Source organism: Oncorhynchus keta, unplaced genomic scaffold (assembly GCF_023373465.1).
Source record: "Oncorhynchus keta strain PuntledgeMale-10-30-2019 unplaced genomic scaffold, Oket_V2 Un_contig_2736_pilon_pilon, whole genome shotgun sequence".
In the NCBI taxonomy this organism is placed as follows: Eukaryota; Metazoa; Chordata; class Actinopteri; order Salmoniformes; family Salmonidae; genus Oncorhynchus; species Oncorhynchus keta.
In genome coordinates, this window is record NW_026285487.1 from 384,139 (window position 1) to 410,908 (window position 26,770).

The 26,770-nt window shown below is 45.0% G+C and overlaps 1 protein-coding gene across 2 annotated transcripts in view; it reads left to right on the forward strand.

Annotated features, from left to right (window-relative positions):
• The window catches only part of LOC118379992 (isocitrate dehydrogenase [NAD] subunit gamma, mitochondrial-like), a 45,567-nt gene extending 26,994 nt beyond the window's left edge, over nucleotides 1-18,573 (forward strand). Inside the window, exons 5-11 of one of the 2 annotated variants that reach the window (XM_052506713.1) lie at nucleotides 2,490-2,517; nucleotides 3,287-3,419; nucleotides 14,940-15,073; nucleotides 15,412-15,514; nucleotides 15,933-16,079; nucleotides 17,854-18,009; nucleotides 18,189-18,573. In XM_052506713.1, coding sequence (XP_052362673.1) covers nucleotides 2,490-2,517; nucleotides 3,287-3,419; nucleotides 14,940-15,073; nucleotides 15,412-15,514; nucleotides 15,933-16,079; nucleotides 17,854-18,009; nucleotides 18,189-18,290 — 803 coding nt within the window. In that variant the 3' untranslated portion in view covers nucleotides 18,291-18,573. The remainder of the gene's footprint in view (nucleotides 1-2,489; nucleotides 2,518-3,286; nucleotides 3,420-14,939; nucleotides 15,074-15,411; nucleotides 15,515-15,932; nucleotides 16,080-17,853; nucleotides 18,010-18,188) is intronic. The other variant, XM_052506712.1, reaches the window with a different exon arrangement.
• The last annotated feature ends 8,197 nt before the right edge of the window (nucleotides 18,574-26,770 follow it).

The window sequence follows — 26,770 nt, forward strand, 5'->3', positions numbered from 1 at the left end:
ACTAGCTAGGCCTAGACCCATTAAAACCTCACCACTACACTAGCTAGGACCCATTAAGACCCATTAAAACCTCACCACTACACTAGCTAGGCCTAGACCCATTAAAACCTCACCACTAAACTAGCTAGGCCTAGACCCATTAAAACCTCACCACTACACTAGCTAGGCCTAGACCCATTAAAACCTCACCACTACACTAGCTAGGCCTAGACCCATTAAAACCTCACCACTAAACTAGCTAGGCCTAGACCCATTAAAACCTCACCACTACACTAGCTAGGCCTAGACCCATTAAAACCTCACCACTAAACTAGCTAGGCCTAGACCCATTAAAACCTCACCACTACACTAGGCCTAGACCCATTAAAACCTCACCACTAAACTAGCTAGGCCTAGACCCATTAAAACCTCACCACTAAACTAGCTAGGCCTAGACCCATTAAAACCTCACCACTAAACTAGCTAGGACCCATTAAAACCTCACCACTAAACTAGACCCATTAAAACCTCACCACTAAACTAGCTAGGCCTAGACCCATTAAAACCTCACCACTAAACTAGCTAGGCCTAGACCCATTAAAACCTCACCACTACACTAGCTAGGCCTAGACCCATTAAAACCTCACCACTACACTAGCTAGGCCTAGACCCATTAAAACCTCACCACTAAACTAGCTAGGCCTAGACCCATTAAAACCTCACCACTACACTAGCTAGGCCTAGACCCATTAAAACCTCACCACTAAACTAGACCCTTAAAACCTCACCACTAAACTAGACCCATTAAAACCTCACCACTAAACTAGCTAGGCCTAGACCCATTAAAACCTCACCACTACACTAGCTAGGCCTAGACCCATTAAAACCTCCCCACTACACTAGCTAGGCCTAGACCCATTAAAACCTCACCACTACACTAGCTAGGCCTAGACCCATTAAAACCTCACCACTAAACTAGCTAGGCCTAGACCCATTAAAACCTCACCACTACACTAGCTAGGCCTAGACCCATTAAAACCTCACCACTACACTAGCTAGGCCTAGACCCATTAAAACCTCACCACTAAACTAGCTAGGCCTAGACCCATTAAAACCTCACCACTACACTAGCTAGGCCTAGACCCATTAAAACCTCACCACTAAACTGGACCCATTAAAACCTCACCACTACACTAGCTAGGCCTAAAGACCCATTAAAACCTCACCACTAAACTAGCTAGGCCTAGACCCATTAAAACCTCACCACTACACTAGCTAGGCCTAGACCCATTAAAACCTCCCCATTAAAACTCACCACACTAGCTAGGCCTAGACCCATTAAAACCTCACCACTACACTAGCTAGGCCTAGACCCATTAAAACCTCACCACTAAACTAGCTAGGCCTAGACCCATTAAAACCTCACCACTAAACTAGCTAGGCCTAGACCCATTAAAACCTCACCACTAAACTAGCTAGGCCTAGACCCATTAAAACCTCACCACTACACTAGCTAGGCCTAGACCCATTAAAACCTCACCACTAAACTAGCTAGGCCTAGACCCATTAAAACCTCACCACTACACTAGCTAGGCCTAGACCCATTAAAACCTCACCACTAAACTAGCTAGGCCTAGACCCATTAAAACCTCACCACTAAACTAGCTAGGCCTAGACCCATTAAAACCTCACCACTACACTAGCTAGGCCTAGACCCATTAAAACCTCACCACTACACTAGCTAGGCCTAGACCCATTAAAAACCTCACCACTAGACACTAGCTAAAACTAGGCCTAGACCCATTAAAACCTCACCACTAAACTAGCTAGGCCTAGACCCATTAAAACCTCACCACTACACTAGCTAGGCCTAGACCCATTAAAACCTCACCACTACACTAGCTAGGCCTAGACCCATTAAAACCTCACCACTAAACTAGCTAGGCCTAGACCCATTAAAACCTCACCACTACACTAGCTAGGCCTAGACCCATTAAAACCTCACCACTAAACTAGCTAGGCCTAGACCCATTAAAACCTCACCACTAAACTAGCTAGGCCTAGACCCATTAAAACCTCACCACTACACTAGCTAGGCCTAGACCCATTAAAACCTCCCCACTACACTAGCTAGGCCTAGACCCATTAAAACCTCACCACTACACTAGCTAGGCCTAGACCCATTAAAACCTCACCACTACACTAGCTAGGCCTAGACCCATTAAAACCTCACCACTAAACTAGCTAGGCCTAGACCCATTAAAACCTCACCACTATACCAACTTGCCCATCTTCCTCTACTTCTCTCTTCACTGTCTCAGCATAGACACATTCTGCACTACTCTGATTCTGGCAACCTCAACCTACCTTACAGTTAACACACACAGATACTACACATTCCTCTCTATCAGCAAACACCTCTGGTCTCCAGCACCATGGGTACCCTTACAGTTAACACACACAGATACACATTCCTTTGTCTTATGTCCTTCTTCTCACTTCCTCTCCAGCTCAGGAGCAACAGGGTCATTCAAGTAGGTGGGTTTAATGCAAAGACACACCCAGCCCAGAAGGCCTGGCCCATGGTGGCCCAGGGCTAAACCCCCTTGTTTTCGTTCAAAGTGAAACCGATCATTTTCAATATGCCACTTTTGGGGTGACGCGACCAAATTCACGTAGAAATGTGAGTTATAAATCTTCGCATTGAAAGCCAGTCTAAGAAGCGGTAGATGAATCATATTTCTATGTTTCCTGTGCATCAAGTTTGTATTTGCATCTTTTACTTTGGGTTTTGTCCTCCAGATTCAAACAGTGGAAAATACGATATTTACGGTTATTTATAGGTTTAGAAGGTACAAGCATTCACTTCTACACTATACACTGAGTCTACCAAACATTAGGAACACCCCCTAATATTGAGTCATGGAAAGAGCAGGTGTTCTTAATGTTTTGTAGTGCTTGTTTTTTCAAACTGACATTAGAACTATTCAACTTTTTGCAACCAGGAAATGGTCGAAGCGATTTCAGCATATTGCACCATATTGTCTCTACTGTACAGCATGTACTAGCCTTCCCTCCTGCCATCCCTCTGTCTGTCTCTCTCTCCCTCTGTCCCTGTGTTCTCTCACTCTGTCTTTCTCCCTCTGTCCCTGTGTTCTCTCACTCTGTCTCTCCCTCTGTCCCTGTGTTCTCTCACACTCTCCCTCCCTCTGTCCCTGTGTTCTCTCACTCTGTCTCTCTCTCCCTCTGTCCCTGTGTTCTCTCACTCTGTCTTTCTCTCATGTCTTTCTGCCCTCCACCCCTACAGTACCAGTCTGGACCTGTATGCCAACGTGATGCACTGCCAGTCTCTGCCAGGCGTTCGGACTCGTCACAGGAACATCGACATCATCATCATCAGAGAAAACACTGAGGGAGAATACAGCAGTCTGGAGCACGAGGTGTGTGTGTACGGTGTGTGTGTGGACGTGTTTCACTATACTTGTGGGGACCAGTAAATTGCACCCATGGTGCTCAGAATTAATCACATCTTGATGATGGTAATTCATCTTAACAGCATAGAAATTTGCCTGTAAAGTTGTGACAATAGAATGATGTTCTTATACATGAAAAAGCTGAAAAGCAAAACATGGCCCGTTGTGTCTTCATCCCTGATTTAAAACATGGCCCATTGTGTCTTCATCCCTGATTTAAAACATTGCCCATTGTGTCTTCATCCCTGATTTAAAACATGGCCCATTGTGTCTTCATCCCTGATTTAAAACATGGCCCATTGTGTCTTCATCCCTGATTTAAAACATGGCCCGTTGTGTCTTCATCCCTGATTTAAAACATGGCCCGTTATGTCTTCATCCCTGATTTAAAACATGGCCCGTTGTGTCTTCATCCCTGATTTAAAACATGGCCCGTTGTGTCTTCATCCCTGATTTAAAACATGGCCCATTGTGTCTTCATCCCTGATTTAAAACATGGCCCGTTATGTCTTCATCCCTGATTTAAAACATTGCCCATTGTGTCTTCATCCCTGATTTAAAACATGGCCCAAGTATTCATACCCCTTGACTTGGGGATTTACAGTGCCTTCACAAAGTATTCATACCCCTTGACTTGGGGATTTACAGTGCCTTCACAAAGTATTCATACCCCTTGACTTGGGGATTTACAGTGCCTTCACAAAGTATTCATACCCCTTGACTTGGGGATTTACAGTGCCTTCACAAAGTATTCATACCCCTTGACTTGTGGATGTACAGTGCCTTCACAAAGTATTCATACCCCTTGACTTGGGGATTTACAGTGCCTTCACAAAGTATTCATACCGCTTGACTTGGGGATTTACAGTGCCTTCACAAAGTATTCATACCCCTTGACTTGGGGATTTACAGTGCCTTCACAAAGTATTCATACCCCTTGACTTGGGGATTTACAGTGCCTTCACAAAGTATTCATACCCCTTGACTTGGGGATTTACAGTGCCTTCACAAAGTATTCATACCCCTTGACTTGTGGATTTACAGTGCCTTCACAAAGTATTCATACCCCTTGACTTGGGGATTTACAGTGCCTTCACAAAGTATTCATACCCCTTGACTTGGGGATTTACAGTGCCTTCACAAAGTATTCATACCCCTTGACTTGGGGATTTACAGTGCCTTCACAAAGTATTCATACCCCTTGACTTGTGGATTTACAGTGCCTTCACAAAGTATTCATACCCCTTGACTTGTGGATTCATAGTGCCTTCACAAAGTATTCATACCCCTTGACTTGTGGATTTACAGTGCCTTCACAAAGTATTCATACCCCTTGACTTGTGAATTCACAGTGCCTTCACAAAGTATTCATACCCCTTGACTTGTGGATTCACAGTGCCTTCACAAAGTATTCATACCCCTTGACTTGTGGATTTACAGTGCCTTCACAAAGTATTCATACCCCTTGACTTGGGGATTTACAGTGCCTTCACAAAGTATTCATACCCCTTGACTTGTGGATTTACAGTGCCTTCACAAAGTATTCATACCCCTTGACTTGGGGATTTACAGTGCCTTCACAAAGTATTCATACCCCTTGACTTGGGGATTTACAGTGCCTTCACAAAGTATTCATACCCCTTGACTTGGGGATTTACAGTGCCTTCACAAAGTATTCATACCGCTTGACTTGGGGATTTACAGTGCCTTCACAAAGTATTCATACCCCTTGACTTGGGGATTTACAGTGCCTTCACAAAGTATTCATACCCCTTGACTTGGGGATTTACAGTGCCTTCACAAAGTATTCATACCCCTTGACTTGGGGATTTACAGTGCCTTCACAAAGTATTCATACCCCTTGACTTGTGGATTTACAGTGCCTTCACAAAGTATTCATACCCCTTGACTTGGGGATTTACAGTGCCTTCACAAAGTATTCATACCCCTTGACTTGGGGATTTACAGTGCCTTCACAAAGTATTCATACCCCTTGACTTGGGGATTTACAGTGCCTTCACAAAGTATTCATACCCCTTGACTTGTGGATTTACAGTGCCTTCACAAAGTATTCATACCCCTTGACTTGGGGATTCACAGTGCCTTCACAAAGTATTCATACCCCTTGACTTGTGGATTTACAGTGCCTTCACAAAGTATTCATACCCCTTGACTTGTGGATTCACAGTGCCTTCACAAAGTATTCATACCCCTTGACTTGTGGATTTACAGTGCCTTCACAAAGTATTCATACCCCTTGACTTGGGGATTTACAGTGCCTTCACAAAGTATTCATACCCCTTGACTTGTGGATTTACAGTGCCTTCACAAAGTATTCATACCCCTTGACTTGTGGATTTACAGTGCCTTCACAAAGTATTCATACCCCTTGACTTGTGGATTCACAGTGCCTTCACAAAGTGTTCATACCGCTTGACTTGTGGATTTACAGTGCCTTCACAAAGTATACATACCCCTTGACTTGTGGATTCACAGTGCCTTCACAAAGTATTCATACCCCTTGACTTGTGGATTTACAGTGCCTTCACAAAGTATTCATACCCCTTGACTTGTAGATTTACAGTGCCTTCACAAAGTATTCATACCCCTTGACTTGTGGATTCACAGTGCCTTCACAAAGTATTTATACCCCTTGACTTGTGGATTTACAGTGCCTTCACAAAGTATTCATACCCCTTGACTTGTATTCATACCCCTTGGGGATTTACAGTGCCTTCACAAAGTATTCATACCCCTTGACTTGTGGATTCACAGTGCCTTCACAAAGTATTCATACCCCTTGACTTGGGGATTTACAGTGCCTTCACAAAGTATTCATACCCCTTGACTTGTGAATTCACAGTGCCTTCACAAAGTATTCATACCGCTTGACTTGTGGATTTACAGTGCCTTCACAAAGTATTCATACCCCTTGACTTGGGGATTTACAGTGCCTTCACAAAGTATTCATACCCCTTGACTTGTGGATTTACAGTGCCTTCACAAAGTATTCATACCCCTTGACTTGTGGATTCACAGTGCCTTCACAAAGTATTCATACCCCTTGACTTGTGGATTTACAGTGCCTTCACAAAGTATTCATACCCCTTGACTTGTGGATTCACAGTGCCTTCACAAAGTATTCATACCCCTTGACTTGTGGATTCACAGTGCCTTCACAAAGTGTTCATACCGCTTGACTTGTGGATTTACAGTGCCTTCACAAAGTATTCATACCCCTTGACTTGTGGATTCACAGTGCCTTCACAAAGTATTCATACCCCTTGACTTGTGGATTTACACTGCCTTCACAAAGTATTCATACCCCTTGACTTGTAGATTTACAGTGCCTTCACAAAGTATTCATACCCCTTGACTTGTGGATTTACAGTGCCTTCACAACGTATTCATACCCCTTGACTTGTGGATTTACAGTGCCTTCACAAAGTATTCATACCCCTTGACTTGGGGATTTACAGTGCCTTCACAAAGTATTCATACCCCTTGACTTGGGATTTACAGTGCCTTCACAAGGTATTCATACCCCTTGACTTGGGGATTTACAGTGCCTTCACAAAGTATTTATACCCCTTGACTTGTGGATTTACAGTGCCTTCACAAAGTATTCATACCCCTTGACTTGGGGATTTACAGTGCCTTCACAAAGTATTCATACCCCTTGACTTGTGGATTTACAGTGCCTTCACAAAGTATTCATACCCCTTGACTTGTGGATTTACAGTGCCTTCACAAAGTATTCATACCCCTTGACTTGGGGATTTACAGTGCCTTCACAAAGTATTCATACCCCTTGACTTGTGGATTTACAGTGCCTTCACAAAGTATTCATACCCCTTGACTTGTGGATTTACAGTGCCTTCACAAAGTATTCATACCCCTTGACTTGTGGATTTACAGTGCCTTCACAAAGTATTCATACCCCTTGACTTGTGGATTTACAGTGCCTTCACAAAGTATTCATACCCCTTGACTTGTGGATTCACAGTGCCTTCACAAAGTATTCATACCCCTTGACTTGTGGATTTACAGTGCATTCAAAGTATTCATACCCCTTGACTTGGGATTCACAGTGCCTTCACAAAGTATTCATACCCCTTGACTTGTGGATTTACAGTGCCTTCACAAAGTATTCATACCCCTTGACTTGTGGATTCACAGTGCCTTCACAAAGTATTCATACCCCTTGACTTGTGGATTTACAGTTCCTTCACAAAGTATTCATACCCCTTGACTTGTGGATTCACAGTGCCTTCACAAAGTATTCATACCCCTTGACTTGTGGATTCACAGTGCCTTCACAAAGTATTCATACCCCTTGACTTGTGGATTTACAGTGCCTTCACAAAGTATTCATACCCCTTGACTTGGGGATTTACAGTGCCTTCACAAAGTATTCATACCCCTTGACTTGGGGATTTACAGTGCCTTCACAAAGTATTCATACCCCTTGACTTGGGGATTTACAGTGCCTTCACAAAGTATTCATACCCCTTGACTTGTGGATTTACAGTGCCTTCACAAAGTATTCATACCCCTTGACTTGTGGATTTACAGTGCCTTCACAAAGTATTCATACCCCTTGACTTGGGGATTTACAGTGCCTTCACAAAGTATTCATACCCCTTGACTTGTGGATTTACAGTGCCTTCACAAAGTATTCATACCCCTTGACTTGTGGATTTACAGTGCCTTCACAAAGTATTCATACCCCTTGACTTGGGGATTTACAGTGCCTTCACAAAGTATTCATACCCCTTGACTTGTGGATTTACAGTGCCTTCACAAAGTATTCATACCCCTTGACTTGTGGATTTACAGTGCCTTCACAAAGTATTCATACCCCTTGACTTGTGGATTTACAGTGCCTTCACAAAGTATTCATACCCCTTGACTTGTGGATTTACAGTGCCTTCACAAAGTATTCATACCCCTTGACTTGTGGATTACAGTGCCTTCACAAAGTATTCATACCCCTTGACTTGTGGATTTACAGTGCCTTCACAAAGTATTCATACCCCTTGACTTGTGGATTCACAGTGCCTTCACAAAGTATTCATACCCTTGACTTGGGGATTTACAGTGCCTTCACAAAGTATTCATACCCCTTGACTTGCCTTCACAAAGGACTTTTACAGTGCCTTCACAAAGTATTCATACCCCTTGACTTGTGGATTCACAGTGCCTTCACAAAGTATTCATACCCCTTGACTTGTGGATTCACAGTGCCTTCACAAAGTATTCATACCCCTTGACTTGTGGATTTACAGTGCCTTCACAAAGTATTCATACCCCTTGACTTGGGGATTTACAGTGCCTTCACAAAGTATTCATACCGCTTGACTTGGGGATTTACAGTGCCTTCACAAAGTATTCATACCCCTTGACTTGTGGATTTACAGTGCCTTCACAAAGTATTCATACCCCTTGACTTGGGGATTTACAGTGCCTTCACAAAGTATTCATACCCCTTGACTTGGGGATTTACAGTGCCTTCACAAAGTATTCATACCCCTTGACTTGTGGATTTACAGTGCCTTCACAAAGTGTTCATACCCCTTGACTTGTGGATTCACAGTGCATTCATACCCCTTGACTTGTGGAAGTATTCATACCCCTTGACTTGTGGATTTACAGTGCCTTCACAAAGTATTCATACCCCTTGACTTGTGGATTTACAGTGCCTTCACAAAGTATTCATACCCCTTGACTTGTGGATTCACAGTGCCTTCACAAAGTATTCATACCCCTTGACTTGTGGATTTACAGTTCCTTCACAAAGTATTCATACCCCTTGACTTGTGGATTCACAGTGCCTTCACAAAGTATTCATTTACAGTGCCCTTGACTTGGGGATTTACAGTGCCTTCACAAAGTATTCATACCCCTTGACTTGTGGATTTACAGTGCCTTCACAAAGTATTCATACCCCTTGACTTGGGGATTTACAGTGCCTTCACAAAGTATTCATACCCCTTGACTTGGGGATTTACAGTGCCTTCACAAAGTATTCATACCCCTTGACTTGGGGATTTACAGTGCCTTCACAAAGTATTCATACCCCTTGACTTGTGGATTTACAGTGCCTTCACAAAGTATTCATACCCCTTGACTTGGGGATTTACAGTGCCTTCACAAAGTATTCATACCCCTTGACTTGGGGATTTACAGTGCCTTCACAAAGTATTCATACCCCTTGACTTGTGGATTTACAGTGCCTTCACAAAGTATTCATACCCCTTGACTTGGGGATTTACAGTGCCTTCACAAAGTATTCATACCGCTTGACTTGTGGATTTACAGTGCCTTCACAAAGTATTCATACCCCTTGACTTGTGGATTTACAGTGCCTTCACAAAGTATTCATACCCCTTGACTTGTGGATTTACAGTGCCTTCACAAAGTATTCATACCCCTTGACTTGTGGATTTACAGTGCCTTCACAAAGTATTCATACCCCTTGACTTGTGGATTCACAGTGCCTTCACAAAGTATTCATACCCCTTGACTTGTGGATTCACAGTGCCTTCACAAAGTATTCATACCCCTTGACTTGTGGATTTACAGTGCCTTCACAAAGTATTCATACCCCTTGACTTGGGGATTTACAGTGCCTTCACAAAGTATTCATACCGCTTGACTTGGGGATTTACAGTGCCTTCACAAAGTATTCATACCCCTTGACTTGTGGATTTACAGTGCCTTCATACCCCAAAGTATTCATACCCTTGACTTGTGGATTTACAGTGCCTTCACAAAGTATTCATACCCCTTGACTTGTGGATTTACAGTGCCTTCATACAAAGTATTCATACCCCTTGACTTGGGGATTTACAGTGCCTTCACAAAGTATTCATACCCCTTGACTTGGGGATTTACAGTGCCTTCACAAAGTATTCATACCGCTTGACTTGTGGATTTACAGTGCCTTCACAAAGTATTCATACCCCTTGACTTGTGGATTCACAGTGCCTTCACAAAGTATTCATACCCCTTGACTTGTGGATTCACAGTGCCTTCACAAAGTATTCATACCCCTTGACTTGGGGATTTACAGTGCCTTCACAAAGTATTCATACCCCTTGACTTGGGGATTTACAGTGCCTTCACAAAGTATTCATACCCCTTGACTTGGGGATTTACAGTGCCTTCACAAAGTATTCATACCCCTTGACTTGGGGATTTACAGTGCCTTCACAAAGTATTCATACCCCTTGACTTGGGGATTTACAGTGCCTTCACAAAGTATTCATACCCCTTGACTTGGGGATTTACAGTGCCTTCACAAAGTATTCATACCCCTTGACTTGGGGATTTACAGTGCCTTCACAAAGTATTCATACCCCTTGACTTGTGGATTTACAGTGCCTTCACAAAATATTCATACCCCTTGACTTGGGGATTTACAGTGCCTTCACAAAGTATTCATACCCCTTGACTTGGGGATTTACAGTGCCTTCACAAAGTATTCATACCCCTTGACTTGGGGATTTACAGTGCCTTCACAAAGTATTCATACCCCTTGACTTGGGGATTTACAGTGCCTTCACAAAGTATTCATACCCCTTGACTTGTTCCACATTTTGTTGTTACAGCCTGAATTCAAAATGTATTAAAAACATTTTTTCACCCATCTAAACACAATACCCCAATATGGCAAAGTGAAAACATGTTTTTAGAAAAGTATGCAAAGGTATTGAAACCCCAGACATGTTAGAATCATCTTTGGCAGGGATTACACCTGTGAATCTTTCTGGGTCAGTCTCTAAGAGCTTTCCACACCTGCATTGAGAAAAATTGTCCCATTCTTTTTTAAATAACTCTTCAAGCTCTGTTCAACATTTTCATGTTTTTCCATAGATAGTAATAGTTTAAAAACGTCTTGGTGACAGGGGGCAGTATTTTCACGTCCGGATGAAATGCATGCCCAAATCCAACTGCCTGCTACTCATCCCCAGAACATAAGATATGCATATTATGTGTAGATTTGGATAGAAAACACTGTGAAGTTTCTAAAACTGTTTGAATCATGTCTGTGAGTATAACAGAACTTATGTAGCAGGCGAAACCCTGAGGACAAACCATTCAGATTTTATTTTTGAGGTCACTCTCTATTCAATGTGGTTTCATTGGGAATCCAGATTTCTCAGGGACCTTCTTGCAGTTCCTATCGCTTCCACTGGATGTCAACAGTCTTTAGAAATTGGTTGAGGTTCTTCCTTTGTGTAATGAAGAAGTAGCCCTGTTCAAAACGAGGGTCAGTTCAAGTGTACTGTTTGATAGAGGTGCGTGACCAGAAAGCTATCTACAGTTTGTTTCCTTCCTATATTGTACACAGATCATCCCGTCTTCAATTTTATTGATGATTTACTTGAACAAATACCTAAAGTTGTATTACAAAAGTAGTTTGAAATGTTTTGGCAAAGTTTACAGGTAACTTTTGAGATATTTTTAGTCACGTTGCGCAAGTTTGAACCGGTGTTTTTCTGGATCAAACGTGGCATTTAAATGGCCATTTTGGATATATATCGAAGGAATTAATCGAACAAAAGGACTATTTGTGATGTTTATGGGACAACAACAAAAGAAGCTCGTCAAAGGTAAGACATTAATTATATTTTTATTTCTGTTTTGTGTCACGCCTGCAGGGTTGAAATATGCTTTCTCTCGTTGTTTACGGAGGTGCTATCCTCAGATAATAGCATTGTTTGCTTTTGCCGAAAAGCCTTTTTGAAATCTGACATGTGGATTCACAACAAGAGTAGCTTTAATTCGGTATCTTACATGTGTGATTTCATGAAAGTTTGATTTTTATAGTAATTTATTTGAATTTGGCGCTCTGCATTTTCTCTGGCTTTTGGCCAACACATCCCAGAGAGTTAAAACTGTAACTCACCCAACTCAGGAACATTCACTTCATGGTCCTCCAGTGTAGATTTGACTTTGTGTTTTAGGTTATTGTCCTGCTGAAAGGTGAATTCATCTCAAATCAAATCAAATCAAATTGTATTTGTCACATACACATGGTTAGCAGATGTTAATGCGAGTGTAGCGAAATGCTTGTGCTTCTAGTTCCGACAATGCAGTGATAACCAAAAAGTAATCTAACTAACAATTCCAAAACTACTGTCTTATACACAGTGTAAGGGGATAAGGAATATGTACATAAGGATATATGAATGAGTGATGGTACAGAGCAGCATACAGTAGATGGTATCGAGTACAGTATATACATATGAGATGAGTATGTAGACAAAGTAAACAAAGTGGCATAGTTAAAGTGGCTAGTGATACATGTATTACATAAGGATGCAGTCGATGATGTAGAGTACAGTATATACGTATGCATATGAGATGAATAATGTAGGGTAAGTAACATTATATAAGGTAGCATTGTTTAAAGTGGCTAGTGATATATTTACATCATTTCCCATCAATTCCAATTATTAAAGTGGCTGGAGTTGGGACAGTGTCAATGACAGTGTGTTGGCAGCAGCCACTCAATGTTAGTGGTGGCTGTTTAACAGTCTGATGGCCTTGAGATAGAAGCTGTTTTTGGTTCTATCCAACATCTTGAACCTAGCTCGTTCTACTGAAGGATTGGAACATAGCTGGTTCTACTCAAAGAATGGAACTTAGCAGGTTGTACTGAAGGACTGGAAACCAGTTGGTTCCAATGAAGGACTGGAAGCTATCTGTTTTACCCAACACCTGGAAACTAGCTGGTTCTAACCAACACCTAGAACATAGCTGGCTCTAGCCAACACCCGGAACCTAGCTGGTTCTACAAAACACCAACAACCTAGCTTGTTCCACCCAACATAGGGAACCCATCTGGTTCTATCCAACATTTGGAAACTAGCTGGTTCTCCTGAAAATGTGGAAACTAGCCGTTTCTCCCGAAGGATTGTAACCTAGTTGGTTCTACTGAAGGACTGGAACCTAGCTGGTTCTACCCAAGACTGGAACCTAGCTGGTTATACCCAACATTTACACTACACAACACCAATAAAATATATGTTTCTAACACCAGGAATCTACTTGGTTCTATCCAACATCTGAAACCTGGCTGGTTCTCCTGAAAGACTGTAACCTAGCTGGTTCTACTGAAGGGCTGGAACCTAGATTGTTCTACTGAAGGGCTGGAATGTAGTTGGTTCTACTGGAGGACTGGAAACTAGCTGGTTCTCCTGCAGGACTAGAGCACTCTGACTCTCCAGTGAATTTAGGAACTCCTAGAGCACTCTGACTCTCCAGTGAATTTAGGTACACACCCATAGTGTGACTCTTTCTCTGTCTCCTCTATGTAGAGTGTGTCTGGGGTGTGACTCTCTCTCTGTCTCCTCTATGTAGAGTGTGACTGGGGTGTGACTCTCTCTCTGTCTCCTCTATGTAGAGTGTGACTGGGGTGTGACTCTCTCTCTGTCTCCTCTATGTAGAGTGTGTCTGGGGTGTGACTCTCTCTCTGTCTCCTCTATGTAGAGTGTGACTGGGGTGTGACTCTCTCTCTGTCTCCTCTATGTAGAGTGTGACTGGGGTGTGACTCTCTCTCTGTCTCCTCTATGTAGAGTGTGACTGGGGTGTGACTCTCTCTCTGTCTCCTCTATGTAGAGTGTGACTGGGGTGTGACTCTCTCTCTGTCTCCTCTATGTAGAGTGTGACTGGGGTGTGACTCTTTCTCTGTCTCCTCTATGTAGAGTGTGACTGGGGTGTGACTCTCTCTCTGTCTCCTCTATGTAGAGTGTGACTGGGGTGTGACTCTCTCTCTGTCTCCTCTATGTAGAGTGTGACTGGGGTGTGACTCTCTCTCTGTCTCCTCTATGTAGAGTGTGACTGGGGTGTGACTCTTTCTCTGTCTCCTCTATGTAGAGTGTGACTGGGGTGTGACTCTCTCTCTGTCTCCTCTATATAGAGTGTGACTGGGGTGTGACTCTCTCTCTGTCTCCTCTATGTAGAGTGTGACTGGGGTGTGACTCTCTCTTTGTCTCCTCTATGTAGAGTGTGTCTGGGGTGTGACTCTCTCTCTGTCTCCTCTATGTAGAGTGTGACTGGGGTGTGACTCTTTCTCTGTCTCCTCTATGTAGAGTGTGACTGGGTTGTGACTCTCTCTCTGTCTCCTCTATATAGAGTGTGACTGGGGTGTGACTCTCTCTCTGTCTCCTATGTAGAGTGTGACTGGGGTGTGACTCTCTCTCTGTCTCCTCTATGTAGAGTGTGACTGGGGTGTGACTCTCTCTCTGTCTCCTCTATGTAGAGTGTGTCTGGGGTGTGACTCTCTCTCCGTCTCCTCTATGTAGAGTGTGTCTGGGGTGTGACTCTCTCTCTGTCTCCTCTATGTAGAGTGTGTCTGGGGTGTGACTCTCTCTCTGTCTCCTCTATGTAGAGTGTGACTGGGGTGTGACTCTCTCTCTGTCTCCTCTATGTAGAGTGTGTCTGGGGTGTGACTCTCTCTCTGTCTCCTCTATGTAGAGTGTGTCTGGGGTTGTGGAGTGTCTGAAGATCATCACGAGGACCAACTCTCTGAGGATTGCTGACTATGCTTTCAGACTGGCCAGGGAGAGAGGTCGTCGTAGGGTCACCGCTGTCCACAAGGCCAACATCATGTCAGTGATACTCAGTAAATGTGCATGTTAGTTAATTAGTTTGCTAGTTAGTTAATTCATTAGTTAACTAGTTAGTTAATTAGTTTGTTAGCTTGGTATAAAACAGTGCTTCTTAGTGTGTTTGATTGAATCTGTGTGTGTGTTTTGTATTCATTTGCTGTCTGATGATGTGTGTGTGTGTGTGTGTGTGTGTGTGTGTGTGTGTGTGTGTGTGTGTGTGTGTGTGTGTGTGTGTGTGTGTGTGTGTGTGTGTGTGTGTGTGTGTGTGTGTGTGTGTGTGTGTGTGTGTGTGTGTGTGTGTGTGTGTGTGTGTGTGTGTGTGTGTGTGTGCTTAACAGGAAGCTAGGTGATGGTCTGTTCCTACAGTGTTGTAAGGAGGTTGCCGCGGGTTATCCAGACATCGCCTTCGATGCCATGATAGTGGACAACACCACCATGCAGGTATACTAAACACTTAGAAAAAAGGGTTTGAAAAGGGTTTGTCGGCTGTTCCCATAGGATAACACATTTTTGGTTCCAGGTAGAACCCTCTGTGGAAAGGGTTTCGACATTGAACCCAAAAGGTTCTACTTGGAACCGAAAAGGGTTCTTCAAAGGGTTCTCCTATGGGGACAGACGAAAAACTATTTTAGGTTCTAGACACCACCATGCAGGTAACCATAGCAACATCACTACTACACCATGCAGGTAACCATAGCAGTATCACTACTACACCTTGCAGGTAGCCATAGCAACATAGCTACTACACCGTGCAGGTAACCATAGCAACATCACCACGACACTTTGCAGGTAACCATAGCAACATCACTACTACATAATCAAATTGGATAATAAATAGTGTGTGTGTGTGTGTGTGTAGCTGGTGTCTAAGCCGCAGCAGTTTGACGTGATGGTGATGCCTAATCTCTATGGTAATGTGGTGAGCAACGTGTGTGCTGGTCTGGTGGGGGGGCCGGGACTCGTTCCAGGAGCCAACTACGGGACGGACTACGCTGTGTTCGAGTGTGTATGTACACAGGGGGTGTGGGTAGATGGGGGTGTGGATAGCTGGGGTGTGGGTGTAGCTTGGGGTGAGGTTAGCTGGGGGTGAGGATAGCTGAGAGTGTAGATTGCTGGGGGTGTGGATAGCTGGGGGTGTGGATAGCTGAGGGTGTATATAGCTGAGGGTGTATATAGCTGAGGGTGTAGATAGCTGAGGGTGTAGATAGCTGGGGGTGTAGATAGCTGGGGTGTAGATAGCTGGGGGTGTGGGTAGCTGGGGTGTGTGTAACTGGGGGTGAGGATAGCTGAGGGTGTGGATAGCTGAGGGTGTGGATAGCTGAGGGTGTAGATAGCTGAGGGTGTAGATAGCTGAGGGTGTAGATAGCTGGGGGTGTAGATAGCTGGGGGTGTAGATAGCTGGTGGTGTAGATAGCTGAGGGTGTAGATAGCTGGGGTGTGGATAGCTGGGGGTGTGGATAGCTGGGGGTGTGGATAGCTGGGGGTGTGGATAGCTGGGGGTGTGGATAGCTGAGGGTGTGGATAGCTGGGGGTGTGGATAGCTGGGGGTGTGGATAGCTGGGGGTGTGGATAGCTGGGGGTGTAGATAGCTGGGGGTGTATATAGCTGAGGGTGTAGATAGCTGAGGGTGTAGATAGCTGGGGGTGTAGATAGCTGGGGGTGTAGATAGCTGGGGGTGTAGATAGCTGAGGGTGTGGATAGCTGGGGGTGAGGATAGCTGGGGGTGTGGATAGCTGGGGTGTGGATAGCTGGGGGTGTGGATAGCTGGGGGTGTGGATAGCTGAGGGTGTGGATAGCTGGGGGTGTGGATAGCTGGGGGTGTGGATAGCTGGGGGTGTGGATAGCTGGGGGTGTATATAGCTGAGGGTGTAGATAGCTGAGAGTGTAGATAGCTGAGGGTGTAGATAGCTGGGGGTGTGGATAGCTGGGGGTGTGTGTAACTGGGGGTGTGGATAGCTGGGGGTGAGGATAGCTGAGGGTGTATATAGCTGAGGGTGTATATAGCTGAGGGTGTAGATAGCTGAGAGTGTAGATAGCTGAGAGTGTAGATAGCTGAGGTTAGCTGGGGGTGAGGTTAGCTGGGGGTGAGGATAGCTGAGGGTGTAGATAGCTGAGGGTGTAGATAGCTGGGGGTGTGGATAGCTGGGGTGTGTGTAACTGGGGGTGTGAATAGCTGGGGGTGAGGATAGCTGGGGGTGAGGATAGCTGAGGGTGTAGATAGCTGAGGGTGTAGATAGCTGAGGGTGTAGATAGCTGGGGGTGTAGATAGCTGGTGGTGTAGATAGCTGAGGGTGAGGATAGCTGGGGGTGAGGATAGCTGGGGGTGAGGATAGCTGCGGGTGTGGATAGCTGGGGGTGTGGATAGCTGAGGGTGTAGATAGCTGAGGGGTGTGTAACTGGGGGTGTGGATAGCTGGGGGTGTGGATAGCTGGGGTTGTGGATAGCTGGGGGTGTGGACAGCTGGGGGTGAGGATAGCTGGGGGTGTGGATAGCTGGGGGTGTGGATAGCTGAGGGTGTAGATAGCTGAGGGTGTAGATAGCTGAGGGTGTGTGTAACTGGGGGTGTGTGTAACTGGGGGTGTGGATAGCTGGGGGTGAGGATAGCTGAGGGTGTATATAGCTGAGGGTGTATATAGCTGAGGGTGTAGATAGCTGGGGGTGTGGATAGCTGGGGGTGTGTGTAACTGGGGGTGTGAATAGCTGGGGGTGAGGATAGCTGGGGGTGTGTGTAACTGGGGGTGTGGATAGCTGGGGGTGTGAATAATGTGTGTGTGTTGCAGGGCACCAGGAACACAGGGAAGAGCATAGCAAATGGTAACATAGCCAACCCTACAGCCATGTTACTCGCTTCCTGTCTGCTTCTGGACCATCTGAGGCTACATGCATACGCCACCATGATACGACGGGCTGTCATCGCTACTGTTACTGAGACACGGGTAACACACGCAGGCTGTTGCATAGTGATTTCTTCCATTCTCTATTTAATTCAAAGGGCTTTATTGGCATTGGAAACATTTGTTTACATTGCCAAGGGAAGAGCAAAAGTGAAGAAAAAAAACTCTCTCTCTCTCTCTCTCTCTCTCCCTCTCTCCTCTCTCCTCTCTCCTCTCTCTAGCTCCATACAGCTGATTTGGGAGGTCAGGGGTCAACCTCTGATGTGGTCCATTCCATCATGAAGGAGATACAGAGCACTGGACCCCTAACACAGAACATCTAAATATTTATTTCACTTATGACTGTAGCCTACCCTATAATTATGACCCTATAATTATGACCCTATGACCCTATAATTATGACCCTATAATTATGACCCTATGACCCTATAATTATGACCCTATGACCCTATAATTATGACCCTATAATTATGACCCTATGACCCTATAATTATGACCCTATAATTATGACCCTATAATTATGACCCTATGACCCTATAATTATGACCCTATGACCCTATAATTATGACCCTATAATTATGACCCTATAATTATGACCCTATGACCCTATAATTATGACCCTATAATTATGACCCTATAATTATGACCCTATGACCCTATAATTATGACCCTATGACCCTATAATTATGACCCTATAATTATGACCCTATGACCCTATAATTATGACCCTATAATTATGACCCTATGACCCTATAATTATGACCCTATAATTATGACCCTATGACCCTATAATTATGACCCTATAATTATGACCCTATAATTATGACCCTATAATTATGACCCTATGACCCTATAATTATGACCCTATAATTATGACCCTATAATTATGACCCTATGACCCTATAATTATGACCCTATAATTATGACCCTATAATTATGACCCTATGACCCTATAATTATGACCCTATGACCCTATAATTATGACCCTATAATTATGACCCTATGACCCTATAATTATGACCCTATAATTATGACCCTATGACCCTATAATTATGACCCTATAATTATGACCCTATAATTATGACCCTATGACCCTGTAATTATGACCCTATGATCCTATAATTATGACCCTATGATTATGACCCTATGATTATGACCCTATAATTATGACCCTATAATTATGACCATATGATCCTATAATTATGACCCTATGACCCTATAATTATGACCCTATAATTATGACCATATGACCCTATACTTATGACCCTATGATCCTATAATTATGACCCTATGATTATGACCCTATGACCCTATAATTATGACCCTATGACCCTATAATTATGACCCTATGACCCTATAATTATGACGCTATGACCCTATAATTATGACCCTATAATTATGTCCCTATGGTTATGACCCTATAATTATGACCCTATGACCCTATCAATATGACCCTATGACCCTATGATTATGACCCTATAATTATGACCCTATAATTATGACCCTATAATTATGACCCTATGATTATGACCCTATGACCCTATAATTATGACCCTATAATTATGACCATATGATTATGACCCTACGACCCTATCAATATGACCCTATGATTATGACCCTATGACCCTATAATTATGACCCTATAATTATGACCCTATGATTATGACCCTATGATTATGACCCTATAATTATGACCCTATAATTATGACCCTGTAATTATGACCCTGATCCTATAATTATGACCCTATAATTATGACCCTATGACCCTATAATTATGACCCTATAATTATGACCATATGATTATGACCCTATAATTATGACCCTATAATTATGACCCTATAATTATGACCATATGAAAAGTAAATAAATATAAACAGTATGGGGATGAGGTAGGTAAATTGTGTGGGCTATTTACCGATAGACTATGTACAGCTGCAGTGATCGGTTTTTGCAATTCGTTCCAGTCGCAGGCAGCAGAGAACTGGAAGGAAAGGCGGCCAAATGAGGTGTTGGCTTTAGGGATGATCAGTGAGATACACCTGCTGGAGCGCGTGCTACGGGTGGGTGTTGCCATCGTGACCAGTGAACTGAGATAAGGCGGAGCTTTACCTAGCATGGACTTGTAGTTGACCTGGAGCCAGTGGGTCTGGCGGCGAATATGTAGAGAGGGCCAGCCGACTAGAGCCTACAGGTCGCAGTGGTGGGTGGTATAAGGTGCTTTAGTAACAAAACGGATGGCACTGTGATAAACTGCCTCCAGTTTGCTGAGTAGAGTATCGGAAGCTATTTTGCAGATGACATCGCCGAAGTCGAGGATCGGTAGGATAGTCAGTTTTACTAGGGTAAGTTTGGCAGACACTGCAGATTTAGCAGGTTTTCCTACTTACAAAGCATGTAGAGGTCTGTAATTTTTATCATAGGTACACTTCAACTGTGAGAGACGGAATCTAAAACAAAAATCCAGAAAATCACATTGTATGATTTTTAAGTAATTAATTAGCATTTTATTGCATGACATACAGTAAGTATTTGATCACCTACCGGTATACATACCGGTATACATACACAATATTTTGTACTGATGAATACAAATCTGGAGAATGTATCTACACACTTTTAGAAGTACTGAAGTCCTTTATATCTATGTGGTTAGTTAATATGGTTTAACGTTTTAAAGTTAATTGATGAAGTGTTTATTTGACTTAAAAACTAGTTGTAATCTACTCTGTGTTGATTTTTTAAAAGATCAATATTGTTAAGATTTCAAATAATAAATTATACTAAACTCATTTATTCATTGTCCCCTCAACAATTATGCCTACTTCCATTCCTTCCTGTCTTCCTGTAGTTGATGACACTTTGCTTCTTGAAAGTACAATATCTTGGAAACTTGACTGCTGACATACAAAACATTTTGGGATTTTATCTATCAACAGCGGACTCATTTTTTTAAATACCAAAAGAAAATGTTTTAGTGGAATTTGGGGGTGGAGCTCAATATACAATATATTTCCTGTTTCCTGTTTTATTTAGACAATGAGTCAATGCTTAGACTAAGGTCTCTTAATTTTGACAGGGATTCAATGGTGAGTGCCGAGAAGACGATCAAACTTGACTATCTAGAGGAAGTAAAAGTCGTAACAAGGTATGTCAATTGACTCACTGTCTCTTTATTTAGACAGGGAGTCAATGCTGCGACCAAGGTGTCTTTATTTAGACAGGGAGTCAATGCTGAGACTAAGGTGTCTTTATTTAGACAGGGAGTCAATGCTGAGACCAATGTGTCTTGATTTAGACAGGGAGTCAATGCTGAGACCAATGTATATTTATTTAGACAGGGAGTCAATGCTGAGACCAAGGTATATTTATTTAGACAGGGAGTCAATGCTGAGACCAAGGTGTATTTATTCAGACAGGGAGTCAATGCTGAGACCAAGGTCTCTTTATTTAGACAGGAGTCAATGCTGAGACCAAGGTCTCTTTATTTAGACAGGGAGTCAACGCTGAGACCAAGGTGTCTTTATTTAGACAGGGAGTCAATGCTGAGACCAAGGTCTCTTTATTTAGACAAGGAGTCAATGCTGAGACCAAGGTGTCTTTATTCAGACAGGGAGTCAATGCTGAGACCAAGGTCTCTTTATTTAGGCAGGGAGTCAATGCTGAGACCAAGGTCTCTTTATTTAGACAGGGAGTCAACGCTGAGACCAAGGTGTCTTTATTTAGACAGGGAGTCAATGCTGAGACCAAGGTCTCTTTATTTAGACAAGGAGTCAATGCTGAGACCAAGGTGTCTTTATTCAGACAGGGAGTCAATGCTGAGACCAAGGTCTCTTTATTTAGACAGGGAGTCAACGCTGAGACCAAGGTGTCTTTATTTAGACAGGGAGTCAATGCTGAGACCAAGGTCTCTTTATTTAGACAAGGAGTCAATGATGAGACCAAGGTGTCTTTATTGAGACAGAGCACTTGTAAATGTGGTTGTAGAGCGTGCAGACAGGGTTTTAGACCATGTAAATGTGGTTGTAGCACGAGTAGATGTGGTGGTAGTATGTGTAAATGTGGTTGTAGGACGTGCAGGACGAGTAGATGTGGTTTTAGGATGTGTAGATGGGGTTGGAGGATGTGTAGATGGGGTTGGAGGATGTGTAGATGGGGTTGGAGGATGTTTAGATGGGGTTGGAGGACGTGTAGATGGGGTTGGAGGACGTGTAGATGGGGTTGGAGGACGTGTAGATGGGGATGGAGGATGTTTAGATGGGGTTGGAGGACGTGTAGATGGGGTTGGAGGACGTGTAGATGGGGTTGGAGGACGTGTAGATGGGGATGGAGGATGTTTAGATGGGGTTGGAGGATGTGTAGATGTGTAGATGGGGTTGGAGGATGTGTAAATGGGGTTGTAGGATGTGTAGATGGGGTTGGATGACGTGTAGATGGGGTTGGAGGACGTGTAGATGTGTAGATGGGGTTGGAGGACGTGTAGATGGGGTTGGAGGATGTCTAGATGGGGTTGGAGGACGTGTAGATGTGTAGATGGGGTTGGAGGACGTGTAGATGGGGTTGTAGGACGTGTAGATGGGGTTGTAGGATGTGTAGATGGGGTTGGAGGACGTGTAGCTGGGGTTGGAGGATGTGTAGATGGGGTTGGAGGACGTGTAGATGGGGTTGGAGGATGTGTAGATGGGGTTGGAGGATGTGTAGATGGGGTTGGAGGATGTGTAGATGGGGTTGGAGGATGTGTAGATGGGGTTGGAGGACGTGTAGATGGGGTTGGAGGACGTGTAGATGGGGTTGGAGGACGTGTAGATGGGGTTGGAGGACGTGTAGATGGGGTTGTAGGATGTGTAGATGGGGTTGGAGGATGTGTAGATGGGGTTGGAGGATGTGTAGATGGGGTTGTAGGACGTGTAGATGTGTAGATGGGGTTGGAGGATGTGTAGATGGGGTTGGATGACGTGTAGATGTGTAGGTGGGGTTGGAGGATGTGTAGATGGGGTTGTAGGACGTGTAGATGGGGTTGGATGACGTGTAGATGGGTAGATGGGGTTGGAGGACGTGTAGATGGGGTTGGAGGACGTGCAGATGGGGTTGGATGACGTGTAGATGGGGTTGGATGACGTGTAGATGTGTAGATGGGGTTGGAGGACGTGTAGATGGGGTTGGAGGATGTGTAGATGTGTAGATGGGGTTGGATGACGTGTAGATGTGTAGATGGGGTTGGAGGATGTGTAGATGGGGTTGGATGACGTGTAGATGTGTAGATGGGGTTGGAGGATGTGTAGATGGGGTTGTAGGATGTGTAGATGGAGTTGGAGGACGTGTAGATGGGGTTGGAGCTATGCAGATGGGGTTGGAGGATGTGTAGATGTGTAGATGGGGTTGGAGGATGTGTAGATGGGGTTGGAGGACGTGTAGATGGGGTTGGATGACATGTAGATGTGTAGGTGGGGTTGGAGGATGTGTAGATGGGGTTGGATGACGTGTAGATGGGGTTGGAGAATAATGTGTAGATGGGGTTGGAGGATGTGTAGATGGGGTTGGAGGACGTGTAGATGGGGTTGTAGGATGTGTAGATGGGGTTGGAGGACGTGTAGATGTGTAGATGGGGTTGGAGGACGTGTAGATGGGGTTGGAGGACGTGTAGATGGGGTTGGAGGACGTGTAGATGTGTAGATGGGGTTGGAGGACGTGCAGATGGGGTTGGAGGACGTGTAGATGGGGTTGGAGGATGTGTAGATGTGTAGATGGGGTTGGAGGATGTGTAGATGTGGTTGTAGGACGTGTAGATGGAGTTGGAGGATGTGTAGATGGGGTTGGAGGACGTGTAGATGGGGTTGGATGATGTGTAGATGGGGTTGGATGACGTGTAGATGGGGTTGTAGGATGTGTAGATGGGGTTGGAGGATGTGTAGATGTATAGATGGGGTTGGAGGACGTGTAGATGGGGTTGGAGGACGTGCAGATGGGGTTGGAGGACGTGTAGATGGAGTTGGAGGATGTGTAGATGTGTAGATGGGGTTGGAGGATGTGTAGATGGGGTTGTAGGATGTGTAGATGGAGTTTGAGGACGTGTAGATGGGGTTGGAGACGTGTAGATGGGGTTGGAGACGTGTAGATGGGGTTGGAGACGTGTAGATGGGGTTGGAGGACGTGTAGATGGGGTTTGACGACGGGTAGATGGGGTTGGAGGATGTGTAGATGGGTTGGAGGACGTGTAGATGGGGTTGGAGGTGCGTGAAAATGGGGTTGGAGGATTGTAAATGGGGTTGGAGGACCGTGTAGATGGGGTTGGATGACGTGTAGATGGGGTTGGATGACGTGTAGATGGGGTTGGATGACGTGTAGATGGGGTTGGATGACGTGTAGATGGGGTTGGAGGATGTGTAGATGGGGTTGGAGGATGTGTAGATGTGTAGATGGGGTTGGAGGACGTGTAGATGGGGTTGGAGGACGTGTAGATGGGGTTGGAGGACGTGTAGATGGGGTTGGAGGACGTGTAGATGGGGTTGGAGGACGTGTAGATGGGGTTGGAGGACGTGTAGATGGGGTTGGAGGACGTGTAGATGGGGTTGGAGGACGTGTAGATGGGGTTGGAGGATGTGTAGATGTGGTTGTAGGATGTGTAGATGGGGTTGTAGGATGTGTAGATGGGGTTGGAGGATGTTTAGATGGGGTTGTAGGACGTGTAGATGGGGTTGTAGGACGTGTAGATGGGGTTGTAGGACGTGTAGATGGGGTTGGAGGATGTGTAGATGGGGTTGGAGGATGTGTAGATGGGGTTGGAGGACGTGTAGATGGGGTTGGAGGATTTGTAGATGTGTAGATGGGGTTGGAGGATGTGTAGATGTGTAGATGGGGTTGGAGGACGTGTAGATGGGGTTGGAGGACGTGTAGATGGGGTTGGAGGACGTGTAGATGGGGTTGGAGGATGTGTAGATGGGGTTGGAGGATGTGTAGATGGGGTTGGAGGATGTGTAAATGGGTTTGGAGGATGTTTAGATGGGGTTGTAGGACGTGTAGATGGGGTTGGAGGATGTGTAGATGGGGTTGGAGGATGTGTAGATGGGGTTGTAGGATGTGTAGATGGGGTTGTAGGACGTGTAGATGGGGTTGGAGGACGTGTAGATGGGGTTGGATGACGTGTAGATGGGGTTGGAGGACGTGTAGATGGGGTTGGAGGATGTGTAGATGTATAGATGGGGTTGGAGGACGTGTAGATGGGGTTGGAGGACGTGTAGATGGAGTTGGAGGTTGTGTAGATGTGTAGATGGGGTTGGAGGATGTGTAGATGGGGTTGGAGGATGTGTAGATGGGGTTGGAGGACGTGTAGATGGGGTTGGAAGACGTGTAGATGGGGTTGGAGGATGTGTAGATGGGGTTGGAGGACGTGTAGATGGGGTTGGAGGACGTGTAGATGGGGTTGGAGGACGTGTAAATGGGGTTGGAGGACGTGAAAATGGGGTTGGAGGATGTGTAAATGGGGTTGGAGGACGTGTAGATGGGGTTGGAGGACGTGTAGATGGGGTTGGATGACGTGTAGATGGGGTTGGAGGATGTGTAGATGTGTAGATGGGGTTGGAGGATGTGTAGATGTGTAGATGGGGTTGGAGGACGTGTAGATGGGGTTGGAGGACGTGTAGATGGGGTTGGAGGACGTGTAGATGGGGTTGGAGGACGTGTAGATGGGGTTGGAGGACGTGTAGATGGGGTTGGAGGACGTGTAGATGGGGTTGGAGGATGTGTAGATGGGGTTGGAGGATGTGTAGATGGGGTTGGAGGATGTGTAGATGGGGTTGGAGGATGTTTAGATGGGGTTGGAGGACGTGTAGATGGGGTTGGAGGACGTGTAGATGGGGTTGGAGGACGTGTAGATGGGGTTGTAGGATGTGTAGATGGGGTTGGAGGACGTGTAGATGGGGTTGGAGGACGTGTAGATGGGGTTGGAGGATGTGTAGATGGGGTTGGAGGATGTTTAGATGGGGTTGTAGGACGTGTAGATGGGGTTGTAGGACGTGTAGATGGGGTTGGAGGATTTGTAGATGTGTAGATGGGGTTGGAGGATGTGTAGATGTGTAGATGGGGTTGGAGGACGTGTAGATGGGGTTGGAGGACGTGTAGATGGGGTTGGAGGATGTGTAGATGGGGTTGGAGGACGTGTAGATGGGGTTGGAGGACGTGTAGATGGGGTTGGAGGACGTGTAGATGGGGTTGGAGGACGTGTAGATGGGGTTGGAGGACGTGTAGATGGGGTTGGAGGACGTGTAGATGGGGTTGGAGGACGTGTAGATGGGGTTGGAGGATGTGTAGATGGGGTTGGAGGATGTTTAGATGGGGTTGGAGGATGTGTAGATGGGGTTGGAGGATGTGTAGATGGGGTTGGAGGATGTGTAGATGGGGTTGGAGGATGTGTAGATGGGGTTGGAGGATGTGTAGATGGGGTTGGAGGATGTGTAGATGGGGTTGTAGGACGTGTAGATGGGGTTGGAGGATGTGTAGATGGGGTTGGAGGACGTGTAGATGGGGTTGGAGGATGTGTAGATGGGGTTGGAGGATGTTTAGATGGGGTTGTAGGACGTGTAGATGGGGTTGGAGGACGTGTAGATGGGGTTGTAGGACGTGTAGATGGGGTTGGAGGATTTGTAGATGGGGTTGTAGGACGATGTAGATGGGGTTGGAGGATGTGTAGATGGGGTTGGAGAAGGTGTAGTTGGGGTTGGAGGACGTGTAGATGGGGTTGGAGGATGTGTAGATGGGGTTGGAGGATGTGTAGATGGGGTTGGAGGATGTTTAGATGGGGTTGTAGGAC